Source organism: Protopterus annectens, chromosome 16.part0, assembly GCF_019279795.1.
Source record: "Protopterus annectens isolate FY-2018-M chromosome 16.part0, PAN1.0, whole genome shotgun sequence".
Lineage (NCBI taxonomy): Eukaryota > Metazoa > Chordata > Ceratodontiformes > Protopteridae > Protopterus > Protopterus annectens.
The window spans coordinates 590,669,868-590,693,489 of record NC_056750.1 but is presented as its reverse complement, the minus strand read 5'-3'; the positions used below and the strand labels follow the sequence as shown (position 1 = coordinate 590,693,489).

The window sequence follows — 23,622 nt, the reverse complement described above, 5'->3', positions numbered from 1 at the left end:
GTTGGGCAGCTCCTCAGGGGTGCTGGAAGGGTTTGTCAGAGAAAGATTCTCTGCTCCCCTGATTTTGCGGCCCCCCCCCTGCCCCTTGGGCGATGTCTATTATTGTTCCCTCCTCTGCCTCTGGAGGGAAGCTTGCCACGTGCATCAGGCAGTACTCCCTGGGGTTTCCGGAACCACATTTTTCCACCCTTTTGACCCTTAGGGTATGGTCTAGAAGGGGTGGAAAAATGGACTCCCACGGCAGAGAGAGTCTTGCCATCCTGCTCGCACCTGGTCAATGTAGCCTTCACTTGAGGTCCAAACAAAGCAGAACAGTCAAAGGGGGTGTTAGTGAAGGACGCCTTGAAGGGGTCAGCAAAGTTGCAAAGCCACATCCAGGCATGTCTCCTTGGAACAACGCCCGTGCCTGCAGCCCTACTCGCTCCATCGGCAGTATAAGAAATGAGCTGCATGGAGGAGTTTACAATAGAGTTCAGGGTCCCCAAGCTGGGAGTTGATCTTTTCCTGAGACCCTGCAGCTGATGGGTCCTGTAAGGTATCACCTAGTTCTTTGAGAAGGTCTCTCTGAAGACGGGTGAAATGGCACAAATAATTCAGCGAATGCATGGTGAAGGTCGCTGAAGAAAACATCCGCTTGCCGTACCTATCCATAGTCCTAGATTCCTTATTAGGAGGATGGACAGGAACTGAAGGGTCAGCCAACTCCTTCTTAGTGGCCGCCACCACCATGGCATCAATGGGGACGCCCTTAGTGAGAAACTGCTTGTCCGAAGGGGCTGTTATAAATTTAGTGGGCCTCCGGGGAGTTGGTTCCATAGTATCCGGAGCCGTCCACGCCTTCCAAGCCACCACCTCCATGAGTGGGTCGAAAGGCGGGGACACCCAGGAGGTGGAAGGGCGAGAACCAAACGCATCCAGGTACACCGACTCGTCCTCGGAAGGGTTGAGGGCAGACCAGTTCTCCCTCTGTTTAAGGATCTCTAGAATGTCAGAAAATGAGACATCCTCAGAGGGGGACCTTGGGGACCCTTCCGAATCATCCAGGTCGGTGTCAGATGTCACTGACTCCGGGGAGTCCACATGCTTCCTCTTACATGTCCTTAGTGTTAGCTATCAATCGAGATCTGGGTATATGACGCCTAGCATTATGGGACATAGTATAGCCTCGAGCTGGTGAAAAATAGCTCTCGAGCTTTGGTAATAGGCCGAGTCGGAGCCGAGGTTCAGCTCCGAACCCATCCAGCAAGAATGAAGGCGAGATTGACAACTTAACATCCACTGATCAACTGTGTTAAATACTTTTTGGGTAAGGGAGTGAAGTTCAGAGGTGAATGTGGCTGAGCATATGTGTGTGGAGTCATCTGCGTATTGTATGCATGTAGCATGAGGGACTGCTAGATGAAGGTCATTGATAAATACAGACCCCTGAGGGACACCAAGGGTAATGGGTACGTGGGTAGATAGATTGTTGTGCCAAAGCACAGCCTGTTGTCTTTTATCCAAGTAGGATTGGAACCATTTTATACAGAGTGCATCTAAAGACAAAGATTTGAGGATATAAGAATTTGACGATTTACCATGTCGAATGCTTTGGACAGATCAATAAATAATGCAGAGGAAAGCATATTACAGTTTTGTTTTTTGTTAATACAATCCGTAAAGGAAAGGAGGGCAGTGGTAGTGCTGTGGGAAGGTCTGAAACCATGTTGACAGCTAGAAAGTAAGTTATTTTTTGGATTAGGTGGTCTAGCAATTGCCTACGGATGCATTTCTCCATGATCTTTGCCAAAGGAGAAAGAAGGGCTATGGGACAGTAGTTGGAGAATTCAGTGGAGTTTCCACCTTTATGAAGGGAGATAATATGGGAGACTTTCCAGATGCTAGGGATGTGACCTTCACTAACAGTTCTATTGATCAGAATGGAAATGGGGTAGGCAATAGTCTTGACAGATTTCTGTAGATGTTCAGCTGGTAGTTGGTCTGCTGAAGGAGAGCATGGTTTCAGTTTTTGGATTAGGGTAAGAATATGGGCTGTTGGGACTGGATGGAAGAGAAATGGAGGGGGTGGGGTTTTGTTATAGGTAGGTAAAGTGACGTTATTAGGTGATAGCTGACTGGCTAGTGTTTGGTTAGCATCAGTGAAAAAGGTATTGAAGGCATTGGCAGTATGCATGGGATTTTCCTGGTCTGTGTGTTTTGTGGGTTTGGCGTAATGGATTGACCTGGATGTAGTAACTGGTTAATGCATGCCCAGAATTTTTGTGGGTTATTATGGTTAGCCTTCTGAAATTGTAGGCAGCCGTTTCTTTTATCAGACAGTATAGCTTTCTTTGCGTTATTTCTTAGCTGTCTGAAATTTTGTTGGTCTGCAGGGTTTTTAGTCATTCTCCATTTGGCCCAGTATTTATTTCTGAGATGGATTTTATGTTCGGTTTCTTTAGAAAGCCATGTGCGGATTTGGTCTTGATTCTAATCGAATGGGTTGGTGCATGGTGATCAAGAATGGCTAAGAAGTTAGAATTAAAGTATTTAACATCTTCTTCCAAAGGGAGGTATCTTAAGGGAGACCAATTGCAAGCTCTTAGTTCCCTTTGGAAGAGATCAGGGTTAAAGTTCTTCTTGGATCTGACATTCCCGACAGTGGTAGGAATGGGAGCATAGGTTTTATGCCTGATGATGTAGGTAAGTGAGTGGTCACTTATGTCATCAGGGAGGGTTCCAGATTCATATATTTGAGGATGGTTATCAGAATCCAGTCTAATGTGCTTTCTTTCTTGTTATGTTTGTTTATCCTGGTGGGGGAGGTAATGGTTTGAGAAAAACCATATAGGTTAATGTGGGTGGTAGGGTGGCTGCTGCTACAGCAATTCCAATCAATGTTTATTTCACCTAGGATTATGGTTTCTTGGGGCAGGTGTTGAGATAGCCAGCAAAGGATATTTTCTATGGTGGTATTGTTATTACCAGGGGGTAGATAGATACAGATAATACAGATGGCTTTGACATTAAGTTGAAGTTTGGATATGAGAATTTCTGCATTGGTATTTAGAGGTGGTTTACAGTCATATGTGGTTAACTGTAACCCAGATTTGAATAGAATAGCAACCCCCCACACCCTTTTTTGGCTACACGGTCGAGTCTCAGGATATTATATCCTGGTGGGATGATTTCATTGTCTTTGGTTACAGGTTTTATAGCCAGGTTTCTGTTAAACAGAATGTCAAAGGAGTAGACTTCTAAGAGAGCATAGAGTTGAGCAATTTTATTGTTAATGCTACGTATATTGAGATAAGCTAAAAGGAGCGAGTTAGATGGCTTAGTAATGGAATAATTAGTGGATTGGTTGGGGAGAGAGATAGGAGTTGCTGGGCCTGGGTTTGGGTGAATGTCTCCATCTTTCAATGAGAGGAGTTTGAGATAGCTCGGATTTGGGAGTCTGGTGTTTAGGAGTAGAGATTTCCTGAGATTGAGATTGTTATATCTAATGTGGAGTACTTTATGATATTTTGCTAGTAGATAGCTGGGTGTTATGTTAGCATGGTTAAAGAGGATGGGCAGAGGAGGACAGCTGGTTAGCTTATTTGGGTATTGAAAGTATGGACCTAATGGGTATTCATAGGAGGAGAGTATGTAGGCAAACGTGAAAGGTGGTAGCAGTGTAAGTAAGAGTAGTAGTTGGAAATGAGCAGGGGTAGGTATTTTATCCATTTGAATGGATTAGTTATTAGTTGTCTTGTTGAAGGTATGGAAGTATAGTGGGTGTGGATGGGAGAGGAGAAGGGTGTGGTAGGAAAGAAGGGGAGTGATTAGAGAAGGATGGAGTGGGAGAAGATTGGCCAATTGTAAAGTTACCTGCGAGTAATGGGAGGAGGAAGGGGTGTGGCTAGTAAGTATAAGAGTAGGACCCCTGGGGGTGGGAAATGGGGGTAGGGAGCGGGTAGAGAAGAAACAATCAGCAGTACTGGCTACAGAAGGTAAGTTGGATAAGTCAGAAGTGGGTAAAAAACAGTGATGAGAACCTAGAAAAGGTAGCAGTAGACAGTGTAGTAAAGGGTGAAATGTGAGGAACTAAATAGCAGGTCAGGGACTACAAAAATAATAAGGTAAGCAATTAAGAAAAACAGAGGATAAGCATGAGATGAGATTAGGATAAGGGTGCCACCTAGTGGACAGGTCTTATATTGCAGGTAGATATGAGAGGCAGCTGGATTAAAACTGGGGAAGTGTGAGTGCTAGGAAAGGGAGTTAACTATGGAGGATGGGGGAGAGTGGTTGTTAAAGTACAAAAAGAGAGGGGGTAGAGGCTGCTGGCTGTCCTGGCTCAGAACGTGCTTCGACACCTGTAGAAATGGTACAATGGTAGAAAGTATTACTGGGAGGAATTAGACAGCAAACATATTTTTCTTGTTTCCTTGAGAGAGGGTGCAGGGAGTTAAGGCTGTGAGGTGAAACCGCTGGTATTTGGAGAGGGTCCTCAGGTTCCTAGAGACTAGTGCTGGAAGCACAAGAAGAGCAGGGTAACAAAGGCAAAAAGACACTGGGAGAGGAGCAGACAGCAGCCAGGGCTTCTCCCGATTACTAAAGATAAATTTACCTACACAACTGCACTCTGCTCATCATTAGATTTCTGTTGCAGTGGCATATAGCTACATGGGATGATTGCTAATGCCTAGAGAACCAGGGAGGAGAATTCAGGTACAGAGTCCTGGAGTCCCTGCAGAACTGATCTTGCAAACCTGTTCTGGGCCTGGAAAGAATCAGTCTTGCACGGTCAGGTGAAGGTATGTACAGATGACCAAATAGCTGTCTGCAAAATGAGTCCACCCTTTCCAAAACACCTTAGAAGTACTCACAGTTGTTTTGCATTGTAAACTCTAATACATAATAGAGCATATTTATGTGATTAAAAGGAAAATTATGACTAATGTTTAACACACCAGAGTTTGATTATACAGACAACTCCTGAAAGTTCTATGACTACATAAGTATGGTCATCATTCAGTTAGTTACACAAGCTTTGTGAATATCATTTGAGAACATTATGCAAAGTCAGATCAGGTACCAGAATGTTAATGAAACTGCCACCTTAAAGCTTGTATTAAAGAAATGTGGCTTGCATTAATTTTTAGTTCATAATTAAATGTAACTTTAAAAAAAAATAAAGATAATGTATGTTATTTTTACTTTTGTATCACATTATCACACTTTATAAATCAACCACTTTTTGTCAGACACTTGGGAAAGTACTTTGACACAAAAGCGTGTACTGCTGTTTTCATACTATATATCTAATTTTTAGTTGTGTACCTTATCTACCAAGGTGGTTTTCTGAGTTCATCTTTCTACTTTGTTTACCAAAGGCAAGTCATTACAAATGAACTGAATATTGGATATATGTGTGTGATCTTCATGTGGACTGGACCTTCCTCCAGTCTTCAGCTATTTTCAAAACACAAACAGGAACTCTTCCATTTAACTTGGCATGCCACTTCAAAGACAGGCACAGTTGCTTCCTCTTGTATTTGAATGACTACAGCATAAACCAGGTGCCTGTATGAAATGAAGCTAAAATCAAATGTAGAGTAAGCATCTTGTAATCAGACTGAGAAGGAACCCCTCCTTGCCCTTTTGTTAAGGGGATAGGGTGACTGGTAATGGCGGCCTCCATGGAGGTGAATTAGCATCTGAATGTGACCTGGCACTCAGTCTCATATGCCAGTCTAGCTCTACTAGAGTATGGTGAAAAAAGGTCTAGTTTATTACTATTGAGAACTTTTGTTTACAAGGGATTTGCTTGGTGAGAGCGGGGTGGGGGTGGGGCACAGACATGCACTTAATCTTATCTGAATGAAAATATATTTGTTTTCCACATTTGAATTTTAGGAACCCTGGTGTAGTAAATGTTTGCAGTTGCATACTGCCCAGTGATATAAATCAATCCACTGCATTCTCTATTCATACACAATTGAAATTAACTGCCACCATGCACTGGCAAGTGTACAGGTTGCAGAATGAACTGATTCAGAATTGTGTAGTCAGATTTTTAATAGAGAAATGCACCCCCCCAAAAAAATCTGTGTCCAGCATGACTGCTGAAACTTCTATCTGAATCCTGGAGATAGCTGTTCTCACAGTCTTTGGTTAACTAAACTGCAGATATGTGCTACTTTTTACAGCTACATCTCATCTTCCCTGACAAGCGGGGTCTGGTACTGTGCTTCCAGGCATAATAGGAGGTATATGTAGGAAAGACCTAATCAGATCAAAGGACTATCACAAAAAAATATCAAGTTTTAATGATCTGCCTACTACCTCATAGCTTGCAGATCTGTAGGTGGGAGGTGATAAGCTCCTTGATTCCAACTAGATAAATGTCTCCCTCACATACATGTCATGTATCCCAGAGCCCAAGAGACTCCCTTGAAGAATATGTATTTACGTCAGCTAGGGGAGGGAGATTTAAATCCATTGCGTGTATGTGCGTGCGTAAAAAAGTCATTTCCGATGAAGTTGCATGTTTTGATTAAAAGAAACAAAAGTGCTCAATTTCTGTTGTACGTTACTGCTGAGCACAGTGGTGCATTTTAGCCCTTTCCTGAGGTTTAGTGTGTATTTTTACTTTGTGCTTTGGAGTCTAGAATTCAATTATAAATGTTCTTTATAAACATACTTTGCATTGTATGAATTGCAAGAAGTTTGCCTTTTTGGTGTGGACCAGTTACAACAGACATTGACTTGTTGGGATGTTAACACTCTTTCTCTTAGAAAAGGAAGAGCTAACTTAGTAAATTAGATTGAATGTTACGACTCCACCCCATGTTTAAATGACACTTTGAATACTACGTGTGTCAAAAATGCAGTGCAACAGATAAATACATTGATTCATTAGAATGAACGGGAGGCAAGATATAAAGAAATGCATTTATATATTTTTTTTAAAAAAATGCAGTTCTGAAGAAATCTTGAGTTACTGAAGATGAAATTGCTTACTTCTGTTGTTGTCCAGTGTACATTTATGTTTAAATCAGCAAAAAAACAATGTGCAGGGTATTGTCTATAATAGTTCTAAGAAAATAAAGCCTTGACTGAAGCATTACAGACATTTTTCAACTCCAAGTCTCACAACATTTGAAGGAAATCTAAAACTTCAGAGCAGGCTGTCTAATAATACATGTTCTTGCAAAATCTACATGATTATGAAAATGATCCTTCACGACTCCTCTAGGTGGGGTTTATAATCTTCACCCATCAAAATTCAGCATCTTACCACACTTTTCCAATCTCAAGACAACTATGCCCAGCAGCTCAAACCATGACATCATGCACTGCCTATACAAGCACACTTGTCGCTCTCATCTGCAAGTTTCCTCTACTGGCACTACTAGCAAGTACACTCTTACAAATCAAGAACAAAGATCAGCATCATCCCCATTGCTATAAAGTGAAACAGAAGGGAATATTTGACTGCTATGCAGGGAATCCAGCAATCTATGCTGAACGGATAAATTGCCATCTACTGTGGGGGTCAGGGGGAACACATCCTAAAACATCAAGCAAGATCTGTTCACAAGGACTTTCCCTTTATGGGTCCTGTGGGTTGGGTTGAATCAGAAGCAGTAAAACCACACAAGTGGAGAGAGAGAGAGATTCAAATAATGACCAGCAGCATTCAAATAATGGCCAGCAGCAAGGGCTGAATACTAGGTAACTTTCAACTATGGCTGTGGACCAAGAAGGCTGCTTAGAAAGGAATCATCATAGACCCAAATGGCTGACCTGACCAACCCATCAATGACATACCCAATAAAAGCCCAAAGGCAGACACTCAAAAATAAAAATAAAAGTACAGTTGTGTAAGCCAACTCACCATAACAACAGATGTTCAAATAGATCGGTGCTGCAATAGCTTGAGCAATATGGGATGTACCTGTCAAGGACTCGATGTCTGGCCACCATTCAAAAGCTTTTGACCACCTTCCTCATGCACAATACATACAAGGGAGCTTAAGTTTACACTACCCCTTTGAAAGGTAAGATGAGTGTGTGTTATCATTAGAGCTTGCATCTCGCATACTGTTCTGACATCAGCCAGCAAAGTAAAAAGTACAGTTGTGTACACTTACCATAAATGTAGATGTTCTAGTGTATTCACTGTTGCAGTCATCACATTTGGGTTATCTGCTTGCAGTAGCCCTCAGTCGGCCTGATTATCAAAGTCTTGGGTCCTGCGTCGGTTGCTCTCATCTTCCATGACGTCAGGTATTCAGGGGTATAAAGCATGCAGCCAACGCCATTACATCAGTTTTTCTTGCCCCAGATGTCAGGTGCCCCCATAATGGGAAGCAATTATATACAAGGTTACACCCCCAACAAAAAAGCAAATACACCAAAAAGCTTTAAGCATAGTAAACAAGAATAGAGGTATAGACAATAGAAGTCAGGGGGCTGGAGGGAGGGTAATCAGGACTGTAACAGTGAATACACTCGAACATCTACATTTATGGTACGTGTACACAACTGTACTATGTTCTTCGTGTTTCACTGTTGCAGTCATCACATTTGGGTAGATTCCCAAAATGTTGGATGGGAGAAGATAATTAGCATTAGGACCAGCTATTAGGCTCTGCAAGACTGCAGTCGCAAATCCAGCTCTGGATTTAGAAAAAAATTGGCAAGTGGTAATGCTTGGTGAAGCTATGTACAGAACTCCAGGTAGCAGCTTCTAGACTGTCCCTGGTAGGGACACCTCTGAGAAAGGCTGTAGAGGTAGATGCAGCCCTAGTTGAAAGTCATCTTATCCCCTGTGGGGTACGTTTTCCATGATGCTTATAGCAGAAATAAATGCAATGGCCTAACAACTTAGAAATGGTTTGCTTTGAAATGGCCTTCCCCTCTTCCCCTGCAGCAAATGCAACCAACAGCTGTTCAGATTTCCTGAGAGGCTTAGTCCTGTCCAAGTAAAATCTAAGTTGTCTGTGCACGTCCAAGGAGTGCAGTATTCATTCCCCTTTGTTCTGTGGATTAGGAAAGAAGGTTGGCAAATGAATGGACTGATTAAGAGCCACACTGGATACCACCTTGGGCATGAAGGAGGGATTGGTCCTAAGGGACACCCTGTCAGCAAGAAAGATGATGAAAGGCTCCACTGCCATGAAGGCCTGTAATTCAGACACCCTTCTTGCTGAAGTGATGGCTAGAAGGAAGGGTGTTTTCCAAGAAAGGAATTTCAACTCTGCATTTGCAGCTGGCTAAAAGGGAGGTAGAGTGAGCTTTTCCAATACAAAGTTAAGGTCCCAGGCTGGAGTAGGGGCTCTCCTGGGTAGTCTTAATTTTTTGGCCCCTCTGAGGAATTGCTTCAGCAGTAGATGAGAGAAGAGAGGTGATTCTGTATTGTAATGAGCTGAAATGGCTGAGGCATGAATTTTGATGGAGGAAAAGGAAAGGCCCTTGTGAAGCATCTCAGTTAAGTATTGAAGAATATGGTGTAAATTGGGCACAGCTGTGCCCATCCTCTGAGTTTGGCTTAAGGAACAAAATCTTTTCCATTTTTCAGCATAGAAATTTCTAGTACTAGGCCTCATTACCTCCAGAATAACATCCATTACTTGCTTATTGAGGGATGGTAAAGGAGAGATCAGGTAATTAGCTGGGCTGCCAGGTTCAGGGTTTGAAGATGTGGGTGCAGAATCTGGCCCTCCTGCTGGGACAGCAGGGCAGGTGCCATTGGTGCCAACAGTGAGTCTGCGCAAGAGGGGGTACCAATGTTGACGTGGCCAGTCTGCTGCAATCAGTATTGTCCTTGGTTTGCCCTGTTTGACCTTTAGTAGTACCTTGGAGAGGAGAGGCAAAGAGGGAAAGACAAACTGGTGAAGGACAGGGAATCCTCTTTCCAAACTTGTTTGTGGCGAGTCCCTGTGCAGAATTTGGCCAATAGGTAGTTTCTGGGGGGAGGCAAACAGGTCCATCTCTGGGCTTCCCCATTTGTTTCTCAACATGTTGAATATCTTTGGTTCCAGGTTCCATGCATAGTCTGATGAGTCTGTTAGGGTTTGGGCAGCAGGGGGGGTAGAGTGAATGACAGTCCCTTGTTTTGGTGGCAGGCCTCTGACCACCAAAGGAACTATCTGTAGACAAGGTATGATAGGAATCATTGATTCTAGATCCTGAGAATGTTGACACCATAGGCTTTTTAGATACCATTGTAGTTTCCTCATATGCAGTCTTGCATATGGAATTAGTAGAATGCAAGAGACCATGAACCACAGGGCTTGCAGTATTTTCCTTCCAGATAGCTGGGTCTTTGTGGACAGTAGTTTGAAGTAGACTGTCAATTGTATTTGTTTCTCTGGCGTGAGGTAGGCCATCTGGAAAGTTGTATTCAAGCTTGCTCCCATGAATACAATTTGTTGGCAGGGTACAAGATGTGATTTATTTTCGTTTATGGTGTACCCCAGAGATGTTAGCAATTTCTTTACAAATGCCAGATGATTTAATAGTATATCCTTTCTGCCTGAATTAGACAATCGTCCAGGTATGGGTATATTTGAATATTTCTTTGCCTGCAAAAGGCAATGACTGGAGCTAGACACTTTGTGAATACCCTGGGCACAGCAGATAAGCCAAAGGGCAGTGCAGAGAACTGACAGTGCATGTAGCCTGCTCTGAAGGGTAGGTATATTCTGCAAGATTCCATTACTGGGATGTGTAGGTAGGCTTCCTTTAAATCCAGTGTTGCCAACCAGGCATTTTTACCTAGCATGGGAAACAACAGAAGAAGAGTTAGCATCTTGAATTTTGGTATTACCAAAAATGTTTTTAGGATAGACAGGTCGAGGATAGGACGTCAGGAACTGTCTTTTCTGGGTACCAGGAAAAGTCTTGAGTAGAAACCTTCCCCTCATTGTTCTTCTGGGACAGGTTGAATAGCCCTGATGCTTAAGAGAGAGAGGACTTGCTTTTGAGCCTCTGCCCACTGATTTGGGGGTAGGTATGGCCAACCATATGGGGTTGGTAAGGAGTGGAAGTGGAATCTGTGTCCTTGGGGAAACTATAAAAACTAAATCCAAAATGCCTTTACGTCCACCACGAAACACAAAGAGAAAGAAACCAGTCCTGTTCAACTAAAAAATGACCACAATCGGACAGTAACTTAGTGCTTTCATCCACTTTTTATTTGTGAACTTCTTCAGAAACAAAACTGCCCTACCCAAGCTTCCTTTTATATTACTAATTTTCAATTAAATACAGGAAATGACAACCATTTAACTTGAAATAAAAAATAATCTATTTAAATGCAAACTAATGAATAATAAATGTATCTATTTACCATTATAAAAATACCATACATGTAAATAAAAATGTGTATATATAAAATACTTTTCTATTAAATGTTTGACAAATATTGTCATTTATATTTAAAAAAAAAACATTTTAAATTTATAGTTTCATTTAAACCAGGTGCACTGTCTTTAAAATGTTTTTTAAAATATAAAGGACAATATTTGTCAAACATTTAATAGAAAAGTATTTTATATATACACATTTTTATTTACATGTATGGTATTTTTATAATGGTAATAGACAACATTTATTATTCATTAGTTGTTTGTATTTAAATAGATTATTTTTTATTTCAAGTTAAATGGTTATTATGTCATTTCCTGTATTTAATTGAAAATTAGTAATATAAAAGGAAGCTTGGGTAGGGCAGTTTTATTTCTGAAGAAGTTCACAAATAAAAAGTGGATGAAAGCACTAAGTTACTGTCCGATTGTGGTCATTTTTTAGTTGAACAGGACTGGTTTCTTTCTCTTTTTGTGTTTCTTGGGGAAACTATATTTAAAACCCATTTGTCCTGGGTAATGAGTTCCCAATTTTTTGCATGCAGGGCAATCTTTCCCCCCTACAGGAACAATCAGTTGAGCAGGGCTTGGAAGGTTTAAAGTTAAGTCATTGAGACAGTTTACCATAAGGGGGAGTCTTACTACTTCCTGCTTTGGAAGTGGGAGCCCTCCCACTGCTTAAGCCTGCGAGTACCTTGGGACTGAAGCCTGGGTGTTCTGCTGGTTCTGGGTTTGGACTGAGAAGGCCTGGAAGAGGCAGGAAAGGACCAATTCTTAGAGGGCCAATGCCTACTAAATCTGGGAAGCTGTACTTGTAGGAAATCCTTAACAGTTTGCATAGATTTAGCTTTTTCCTCCATCTTTTTAAGTACTACTACTGCTTTGTTGCCAAACAGGCGGTCTTGGTTTAAGGGAGCATCCAGTAATTTAGCTTTAACACAATCTGGCAAAGATTGTTCCTTAAGCCAAGCATGCCTTCTAAGTACAGACCCAGTGACAGCAGCCCTGCAAGATGCCTCTAATGAATCAAAACCACATTGCAAAGTATGTTTTCCAACTTGTTCAGCAGAATGCAGTAAATCCTGTAAATCTTTATTTTCAGCACGGTCAGGAATCAACATCATTTTCTGTTTAAGCAGTCCAATAATATGCTGCTGATACTTTAACGTATGAAACTGGCAGTTTAAGGCCCTAATGGCCAAGGTTGCAGAAGTGTATACCTTCTTACCCCATCTATGCAGCACCCTGGAATCTCTATCAGAGGGGGTAGGATTTTTGGCAGTAGTAACCTTAATGCCCTTGGGTCCCTGTGAAATGGTCTCAGGATCCGCAGTAGGATTTTTAAAGAGGGACTTGTGAGAATCAGGTACCCTGTAATACCTATCAGGTTTTCTGGGAGCAGGAGGTAGAGAGTCAGGGGCCAAGCTAGATTCCGAGAAGGCATCATCTATAATGTCCAGTACAGGAGGGATAGCTAAAGGCCTGTGTTGAGGCAGGAATAAGAATTCCCTAAGCCTCTTTTTGGAGTCAAGAGTAATCCTGGCTTTCCCAGCGAGAATGCTCCCTAAGAGTATGCAAGGTTTCACCAAAAGAGAAATCCTCTTGAGGGGAAGCAGAGGGAATGGAGTCCTCTGCATCAGAATCCTCATAGGTAGATAAGGGCAAATCCTAGTCATCAGAGAAAACAGAAATTTCAGAATCCTGATCAGAAGAATCAGGAAGGAAAATCAGTCCTAGGTCTTTTAGAGGGGAAAAGGTGGCTTCCCTGATTAGAGTAATACGGTCTTCAGCCATTCTTATCATTTGTTTTTTTTTTAGGCATAGGGGCCTGACCATGCAGTCTGGAAGTCTGTTTTCTAGGCATGGATTGAGTTTTAGGCCTTGAAGAAGACAGTGTCAGTTTAATATGCAAGTCAATAGGCCTGAATACACCCTCAGAAGCCGATGCCTGCACAGCGGCTCCGGACCCATCCAATGTAGAGACATCCGCAGGTTCCACAGTTGAAGAAGCAGGACTCCCAATGGGTCTCAGTAGATGCCTGCGAATCTGAAGTAGCGGGTATCAGGGACTGCAAAAGCGCCTCACTGAGTACCGGCGAACTGGCAACTAGCTTAGGAGAAGAGTCTTTGGCAGCTTTGGATCTATGCGGTCTGTCTTTATCTTTGCGTTTTTTCAGAATATCAGTAGTCAGGTGGCTTACTGAAGCCATTTCGGGATAATTGAACCGAGCACCAAAATATTTAGATGCGTAAATGAACAAATGACTAATAGTATGAAGTTTGAATAAGGCACAAAACCGACAGCGAGGTACGTCATGGTCTGGGCCTAAGCAAGGAATGCAGTACAAATGAAAATCTTTATCAGGTATTTGCTTTCCACAAGAAATAAAATTGTTAACTTTTAATGACATCGGTTTAGAGCAAGAAAAAGGTTCTCCAATGAGGTACTTAGCTTAGTTGAATACTTCGGATCTGAAACTCGAAAAAGAAAATTTCAGGAGTTGGCCGACCGGCACTTGCGAGCTGCTTCTGCTTCAGGCACCACATGGCAAAAAAGACTGATGTAATGGCGTCGGCTGCATGCTTTATATCCCTGACTACCTGACGTCATGGAAGATGAGACAGCAACCAACGCAGGACCCAAGACTGATAAATCAGGCCGACTGAGGGCTACTGCAAGCAGATAACCCAAATGTGATGACTGCAACAGTGAAACACGAAGAACATCTGTGTAGCAGTTAGCACTGTTGCCTCTGGTTTGATTCTCAGCTGGGGTGCTGTCTGCATGTCCTCCCTGCATTTGGTGGGTTTCCTCTGGGTGCTCCTGTTTCCTGCCATGTTACAAAAAAGTGCACCTAGAGTGTTTCTCCCCAGGCCTCCTCTAAAAATAGACTCTGTCCTAGTCGGACTTTCCCAGTAAACAAATGTTAAATAAATAAAAATAAATGTTAATAATTTGAAATCAGCATGAGGAGCACGTTCAAAACCCGAAAGATTAAGTTTTTCTAATACAAAGTTAGCATGAGCCACCAATTTCCAAGACGCATGAATGTGCAACACCCCTTTCAAAAACAGTTTCACCTGAAATGAGGAGGAAAGGGAGATGTAACAGCAGACAATCAGAAATGAAAGAAAGATTAATCTTAACAGATGAATAGGAAAGCCAATATTTGAGCAAACCACACAGGTACTGGAGAACAAGAAAAACTTCAGCCTTGAAAGGCACCAGATCATAGGAAGTTACTAACCTAATGGCCCTAGGATCCTTACAAGCCTAGCCAAGTTGTACCCTTATTTCCCCGATCAGCACCTACTGTCCCTGTCCAAGAAGAACATGGGTGGAAACCCTGGGGTGAGTTTATGCTTACCCATCCAATCGGAAGAAGAAAGAAGAATAAACCAGTGGTGAACTTAGGCTTGATACAAAATCAAAACCAGTAAAATCAATAAATCCAAGCCGAAGAACGTCAAACTCACTTTAATAAAACAATAAACAGTAAGCAAAGCTTTCGGGCTTAAATGAGGAAGGGTTAAGCCCGAAAGCTTTGCTTGCTGTTTATTGTTTTATTAAAGTGAGTTTGACGTTCTTCAGCTTGAATTTATTGATTTTACCCATCCAATCATCCAGACTGCTTTTGAACAGGGCTAATGATGCGTTTCGTTTGACATGAAGTGCGAGTCTGTTCCAAAGGTGTGGTAATCTCTGGGAGACAAAGCTGTCTCTGCAGCAGGCTCTATTAGTGTCACATACCAGGTTAAGGTCTTTAGAGCGAGTGATCCATGTACCATTTGACTTGCAGACATGCAGCATTTCCAATAAAGCAGGGTCAGAGATCACCTCTGAGTTGTCTGTATGAAACAGAATAAAGTGACAGCGATTTCAGATGATCCACATAGGAGAGATGCTGAAGCCCTTGAACTTTTCTTGTGAGAAACCTTTGTGGTTTCTCCAATTGCTGCAGATGCTTGGAATGGTACATGCCAAAAGGGATGTTGTACTCAATTATTGGCCTGATGAGGGAAGAGTTCAAAGAGGTTATAACTTCTTTTTTTCTTGAGGCAATGCCCTTACTTATCAGATGAGCAACGCAGAATGCCCTTCTTACCACTGAGGTGACATGGTGATAAAAGGTAAGGCTTTTGTCAACCTGTGTGCCCAGGTCTCTCACTACTGAGTGCATACTTAAGGTGTTGACATTGATGTGGTAGTTAGTAGGAACATTGTCCTTACTGAAAGGGATAATACATTTTTTTGCACTGAGTTTAAAGCCATGACTTTGGCACCAATCTTTAGTTTGTGTAAGGCCCTCTTGTAGGGTGCTGACATAATTTGGAGATTCTATGACTGCTTTCAGTTTGCAGTCATCAGCAAACTTTGTCAGCCATAGACCTTTAGTTTTTGCTTGCACTTTAGAAAAATAGATTCTGAACAGCAGAGGTCCCAGGACTGATCCCTGTGGAATACCACTGGTTACAGGTCTGCTGTTGGAGGTGGATTCCCCTATTTTGACTATATGGGTTCTACCAGTAAGCCAGTTAATGACCCATCTAACGATATAACGGTTGATTCCTAGCAAGATTAGTTTGTCAATGTGTATGCACAGATTTCAACTTATCCAGGGCCTTGGTGACTGTCTCGAAGAAGACCACCAGGTTTAACAGGCATGATCTCCCTTTGACAAACACAAACTGAGTAGGGTCAAGTGTTTGGAGATTACTTATATCTTTGTTTATAAGATCCATGACAATTCACTCCATGGCCTTGCAGATAAGGCTAGTCAGGTGTCAGTGGAAGCTCCACCTTTGTGCAAGGGAATAACTGTGGCCGTTTGCCATTCAACTGGGATGAACCTAGTGCATAGACTAGGATTGAAAAGAGTACCCAGTGGTGATGCTAATTCTTGTTGGACCATATGTAGGACACAGCCTAGGATGTTATCAGGTCCCATAGATGCTGTGTTTTTGGCCTTATGGTGTTTACAACCTGCTCTTTGGAGATACGAGGTAGGGGCAGGTAGTAGGGATATCATGAAGTAGGTGTGGTGGGGGACAGGGGTGTGCAGTTTTCACAGAACCTGTTGGCCAACAGGTTAGCTATGACCACAGGCTCAGTATATGTGGTATCATTAACTACCAGTTCAGCACAGACCTGGACCTTTCCTTTTACGTTATGGATGTAACTAAAGAACACCTTACGGCTGTCTTTAGTTGAGGAAGCTAATTTGGATTCACAGTTTGCTTTGGAAGACTTCACAAGAAGTCTTATTTGCTTGTTTAAGCTGAGGAGGGAGTGTTTCCAGTTTAAGGCACACTCTTTGATAGCAATGTCTTCCTCTTATTGTAATGCCTGTTAATGACAGTTGTCCACCAGGCATGTTTGTTCTTCCTTGAGGAGCTTGTTTTGGTCCTATCAGGTATGGCTGAGTCAATGCAGTTATACAGGTGTTTGTATAAAGCATTGGTGTAGAACCTAGCATAGTTGCCAGTTCCATCAGAGGGGGGAGGTGCAGTTGAGCTAATTATACCATCCTGTAAGAGGTTCTAATCTGCTTTGGAGACTTTTTTTTTTTAGTTTAGTTGTGGCTGGGGGGGGGGGGGGTCAGGTGTGATACCTACTTCAATAAAACTGATTTGTGGTCAGATCTTACCAGATAAGACCTCACAGTGGGTGTGCTACAGTGGTTCCCCATATCGGTAAGCACTAGAACCAGGATGTTGGCACCCCTTGTGGGAGACGTCAACCAGCTGGTCCACGGCATTGGAGTTAATGAAGTTGAAGAACCTTTGGGGCAAGAGAATTTGAGCACAAGTAATTTATCCAGTCAATGGATGGGTAGTTAAAGTCTTGCTGACCATGTCTGAGGACCACTCCCCTCTATGGACAATGCATCTCTTCTGGGAAATTTTTCAAAGAACACTCTTCTCTCAGAATGAAACTCCCATCATACCCTATCAGTGCCTTAGACTACTGAGCCACTATCTGAACCCAGGACACCTGGGCCATAGAGGTAGGGGGATTTATCTCTCTGTGCCACAGCACTGGCTATTATCAGCAAAACATTAATGTGAAGATGGTCCTCTTGTTATGAGACCATCTCTGGAACAAGACTAACTGAAATGACATCATCATGAAAAATATGAGAAATACTGTGATGGGTTTTTGAAAAATGTGAAAGCGAAGAAGGATTCAGTTTAAGAATGTAAAGACAGAGTTTAAACATGATGAAAAAGACTTCACATCAGGATGTATTTTTAGTTGTAAAAAAAGTGACAAGGGAAACAAAGTGAAACCAGTTAGATTTGCCGAGAAATGGAATGCTTCTGTGGGGTTGAGTTGTGTTGAAAGTGGTTTAACTAAAGCAATTTTCCAGATGTGGGGCATGACATTTTTGGAGAAAGAGAAACTGTATATGTAAGTTTGATGGGAGGGCCGGAGAGTCTCTACAAGGGAAAATAGACAATGGGTTGAGATTGTAATGACCTGCGGGTATCAACAGAGATTTTGCTAGGAAGGATGGAGAGTTCTTTGGGTCTAATGAGTCAGTGAATGGATAAAGTACTAGGGGAAGATTGCAGGGGAGAAGAGATGATGGACACGGATGCCAAAAATGACAAAGTCTATCTACAGGAACATCCACTTTGAAGTTGGATAGCTTTCTTTTCATTCACTCATTCATTCTCTGATACCCGATTTATCAACTTCAGGGACAAAGACGGACCCTATCCAGGCATTCAGTGTATGTAAGGCAGAGAAACTAATCCTAGATAAGATGTCAGTTTATTTCAAGGCAAACACACACGTCTTGTCACACACACAAACAAGCAATCTGAAGGACTGCCAATTCATCTATTGTACTGTCTTTGGGAAACGGGACTAAACCAAAGTACCTAGTGAAAACCCACACAGTAACAGGAAGGACATGTAGAATCCATACATCGGAGAACCAAAATCATTCGCTATATACCTACTCTGTTATTTAGCTCAAGCTAAAACAGTAAATATACAAGTTGATAGTCAATTTTCTAAGCAAGCAGCATCAAGGACTACAAAAAGGAAAAATACATTAGCCACTATCACTATTATGGCAACAAAAAACCTCCTTGCTCGAGTCTAAAACTGGAATGGAATTTTGCAGGGCAACACAAAAGAAGAGGTTATTAGACTGACAGGAGATGACAGGACAGTTTTGCTACCACCAAGACATGTAGATGAATGGTTTCAGCAAAGGAAAAAAAAAGCAAACAAGTTATTAAGGTGGCTACTAAGTACTTTTTTTGCATGCAAGTAGGATTTCTAGCAGTTTCTACTGAATGTCATACAAAATGATGGGAGTTGAGCCTACACTGTTGACAGTACATTTAAAGCTTAACTTTTACAGCCTGGGAGATTGCTAAATTCTGCACACTTCTTACCAGTATTTCAATAACAGAGGGCAAAACAATATTTGGTCTCATTCTCCAATCACGAGAGGGGGATAAAAAGCCAAATCAGTTTTACAATTAATACAAGCAAATATTTTTTTTTTCTTTTACATAATTTTTATGGCCCCATGCCTGTTGACCATACGGGCAAGAACAAACTAACTGCACAGCAAATATTTTGGAAGCTATTAGGAGCAGTTTGTGCTCTTGTGAGCATCCTAGTTATATTGTGCTTAAATGCTAACCCCCACCCCTGGATGGGGGATGTGCAACCTACATCACTGTGGGAGCTACCCTGTGAGAGTACATGCTCTCATGGGCCAGCAGTGAGAGCTACTTGCACAGCAGCTTGGCAACTAAATGTTTGTGCATGGGCTGTACTGCTGTCACTGACTCTCCTATAATGCACTGTATGGGCCACTCTCAGGATATGCATGCCCATCATCCCTATGCCAGCTCCAAATGGCACCCAAGTCGCTAACCAAATGTGGGCCACCTGCAACTCGGCCAGGGCTTTATACTTCCATACTAGCAGATGTTCAATTTCCTAAAAAAAAACTTCAATGCAAACTTTTCAAAGACCAGTGGAAAAGATTAGTGCTGTAAAGCCAGCACAATGCCACATTTTCCTTGTTCCAAGGACTATGCCCACTGTCCATTACAATAGGAAATTATAAGCGTATCATATAACCTTCCTGCCCTGCTGGTGAATAACAGCAATTAACTGTTATATTCCAAGTGCTTCTGTCCTGGAAGTAACCATAGTTTTTGTTACATTCTACCCACGACATGGTGCAACTTAATACAGTAAGCAACCATCAGTTTAAATATCTATTTCAAGTGTTTTTTTACTAGTGATGTATCCCAAAATTTCTATGCAACTTGGACCTAGGTTCATTGAATATCTGATTAAAACATGAAATACAAAAGAAAAAAATAAAGAGCATTTAAAGTTGCTGCAAATCTGCAATTTTTTTCAGCACAAAATTGTCGTTTTTTTTTGTCTTTTCATCTTTCATGGCTAATCTCTGTAAACCAATAATTTTCTAAGTAAACATTAAAAAAGCCATACATCCAGACGGGAACTGCTACCTAATGTTTGGAACAACACATGACAAAAGCTATTACAAAAACTCAGAAAAAGATTTGTTAATCACATCATTCACTAACAACTATAGCAATGTAAACTACCCTCCCAAACATACCTTGTTGTTCATATAAAGTTTTAATTTGCTGGAAGCCATCACGTATAGCATTGACACAAATGGGACTGCTGCAATAGAAATCCTGTTAAAGGAAACATTTGACAAACAGAAGCTGAGGAAACTAGAAACAGACGTAGTTTATGAATTCAATATATTCTCATACCATTTGTTTGTTTGTTTAATGACCATTTTCAGACCTGCCTGGTGGCTATAGATCAGAAAATAAGTTAACAAAACTATAATTTTATATTGCTATAAATAGCAGTGAACGTCATACCATACACTCAACAACAAAAAATAAAGTTAGCAATTACATTCACAGCTGTATGAATCTACATAATACATACCCTTTTCCAAGTTGTAAAATATATTTTATATACATTCTATGAGACTGCATGCAATATTTTGCACAAAGCATTTAAAATTAACCTTACCTTTACATTAAGCATTTTTATACATATTAAATTTCTATTCGCATTTAAATGTTCACTGCAGTGCAATCGTCTTGCAACAGTACAGAGTTTTCATTTTGCATTATTACTACACAACCTATGTACTATACATTATGATCAGTTTAACAGCTACACTTCCATTTGCCTAGCACTTGGACTAGAAAGTCTAGTCTGTGAGGCATTCGCCACAACAACTCAGTTTGCTAATATACTTTACATCACTTCTGCGATATCTGAAATATATGGATGCGCATCAAGATGCTCAACAAGCACATACCATTGATGTGCTTTCAGCTTCCATGAAACCTGCACTGTCTTCTTGATCTCAAAATAATTTTCCTGTTCAAACTTTCATACCCAGACTACATCTAACTTTAAAAGTTTTTTTACATGCATGGTTATCTTAAGACATGTTGAGTACTAACTGTGATGTCCGGTTAATATCCCACCAAACTGCCACCAATTAATGTGATGTGCGGTTAATATTCCACCAGACTGCCATCAATTAATGTGATGCCCAGATAACATCCTACCTGACTGCCAACAATTAATGTGACTTCCCTTTCTATCCTAGGTCAGTAACTAAGTAGCTTCAATCTTCACTACTGACTCCAATGTGAGACTGCCACTTTAACAGGAGTGATATTTCACAATTTTCCTCTAAACGCACAACAGAAACACATACTATAATTAGGGACTGGACTGTATACTTCTGTTTAGCCCTAATGTAACTCCTTATTACACACTTCAGAGCAATGTGTCCCAGTTTAAGAACTCTGATACACTCGCACTTTAATACATTAAATCTCACACATCCAAACACTTCTGGGAAAGCCTGACACAGATTTTCATCTGTGTCCCTTCCCTAAAATAATATGGTAATGCTGTCACCAGAGTGTCTTCATGCCCTTCTAAATGGGTGTCCAATTATAAAAATTAAATATTAAAACAAATAGCAAATGATCTAAGCAGCCAGGCTTTAGGAGTGACCCGGGAAGTTATCAAGCCAACTATAAGCACTCTCAAATCACTAAAGAAAAGACTGAGTGAGTGGCCACAAAGTTAATAAAAAATATTTAATATTGAACAAAATGATTAAAAATATAAAACAGTAATTCCCAATAAACAAAAATAACTCAATCACCAGGAAAATGAAATCAATACTGTAGGATAGAGATCCAACATTCAGAAAAAACTCTAACTGATCTTATTAGTTTTCATTTCCTAGCTAAAGAACACTGTCCCTGATCTAAACTAATTACTACAACAGAGCAAAGGTAAGCTTTCAGTTCTTGGCGAGTCCTTTTTGGGTATCCACTGCACAGTTCAACACAACTGACTTCAGCAGGCTCTTTTATAGACTAGCCTGTCAACTTTTCCAGTTCTAATTTTCATATTTTAAATTCAACCAACAGCTGTTGTCTGAAAGTTCCTTCCTGTGTTTCAGCCTCTGACAGTAAAACATAGCAACTGTCAACATTCTGATGACATCATCTGCTGATCTAAGACAGTTTGCCTTCAGCATCTCTCTTCACAAGCATGCGGAGTTAGACATGTAAAAGGACACCATTCAAGTCTTGAAAACATTCTGTTCAAACAGATCATAAATCAACATTTAACAGCTTATTTACAATATCCTAGCTAGTCATTCTGGCATACAATATACAGGTCAGTCTGAAATTATATACAAAAACTCAGCCAGACATGCTAGCACAAAACAGTGTCTAACTTCTTTAGACAAACTTTGAAAGATATTGCAAAATCCCTAGAAGCCTCCAAAATGCTTGCTTGTCTTGGTTTCGGCATTTCCACTACTAGTTTAACTTTACCTTTATCAGGTTTCAGTACCTCTGACATTAAACTATAACCCACATGTTTCAGGCTTGTCACTTACTTTACATATGTTCTCATTTACACTAAAATTATGTTGTCTTAATATACTAAAAATAAATAGTTTCTTTAATTACTATGATTTGAATGATCTTGAATTTTACCAATTCAGCAAATCCAGCCTCTGGGTCAGTTACTTAGCTCAGTAAAATAAATACATACAGCCTGTTACACCCTGTGGGATAGTGGCCTCTACAAAACAGTAAACAAATCACAGTTTTTTTCTAGGCTCATAACACCTCAGCTTCTCTTTCTAAATGCTGTTATGACCCCAACTTCTATGTTAACTTCTCCAAGTGGGATGTTCTTTAGTAAGGATGAATACCTTGTCTTCTGTGAACTTATCCCTATCAACAAGGACTTTATTAGATCAGATGACATGATTATCCTTATTAATTTGTATAAAGTCCTGCTAAACATCCAGAAAAGATATTTCTCAGAACTACATGAACTGCCAGTAGGTCAACAACTACCACGGAAGACATCTGAAATTTCTAAAAAATTCATAATTTTTTATGACTTATTTATAATCCTTTGCAACCATTTCATAAAAGATGCAAGACAACAGAAGGCCATTAAAGAAATATTTACCTGCCAAACCAAAGGGTAAAAAAGCCAGAGGAACCATTCAGTAAAAGCTTGCAAGAAAAACCCACCCAAACTACAGTTTTCATGGAAGTGATGCCTTAAAAGTCCTGTAATAAAAGCCCATGGGATATATGAAAATGATTCCTTCAGGACATGCACCGTTTCAGCTATATTTAACTGTGTAAGCTCATCTGATACATAGTCCCTTTTAAGGGACAACTTGAGAGCAATGTCTGCTTAACTCTCTTGTGCAGAATTCACACAGTAGGCAAATGAGGGCTGTGGGGATCAAATCCAGCACTACTGCGGGATTTATATCTAGCATTACACAGTCCTAAACCTATGCATTAGCCGGCTAGGTACTCTTCTCAAACAACTCCAAACACATTTGAAAAGCTGCAAATAACTATTCTGGTAGACTACTCTTAATAGAATTTCCCCTCTTCATCATCAAGCCCAGTTACTATCAACTTCTAACTTTGTTCTTTGTTGACGAATTTTTGTTTCTACCTATTCTTCATTATGTTACATTCTCTGTTCCTTCTGCTCAATTCCTTCATCAATAATTTTGCTTTAGACTGTTTCCGGGTCTGAAATCAAATTTTGTCTCACAAATTGTCATGCAAATGTTCTCAGTTTTCATATATATATATATATATATATATATATATATATATATATATATATATATATATATATATATATATACACACACACACACAC

The 23,622-nt window shown here is 40.8% G+C and overlaps 1 protein-coding gene across 2 annotated transcripts in view; it reads right to left on the bottom strand.

The window, feature by feature from the left end:
* DPP7 (dipeptidyl peptidase 7) overlaps window positions 1-23,622 on the bottom strand; it is a 2,619,404-nt gene that overhangs the window by 1,920,916 nt on the left and 674,866 nt on the right. For both annotated transcript variants that reach the window (XM_044058506.1, XM_044058507.1), the window contains exon 5: window positions 19,970-20,051. In XM_044058506.1, the coding sequence (XP_043914441.1) occupies window positions 19,970-20,051 (82 nt within the window). The remainder of the gene's footprint in view (window positions 1-19,969; window positions 20,052-23,622) is intronic.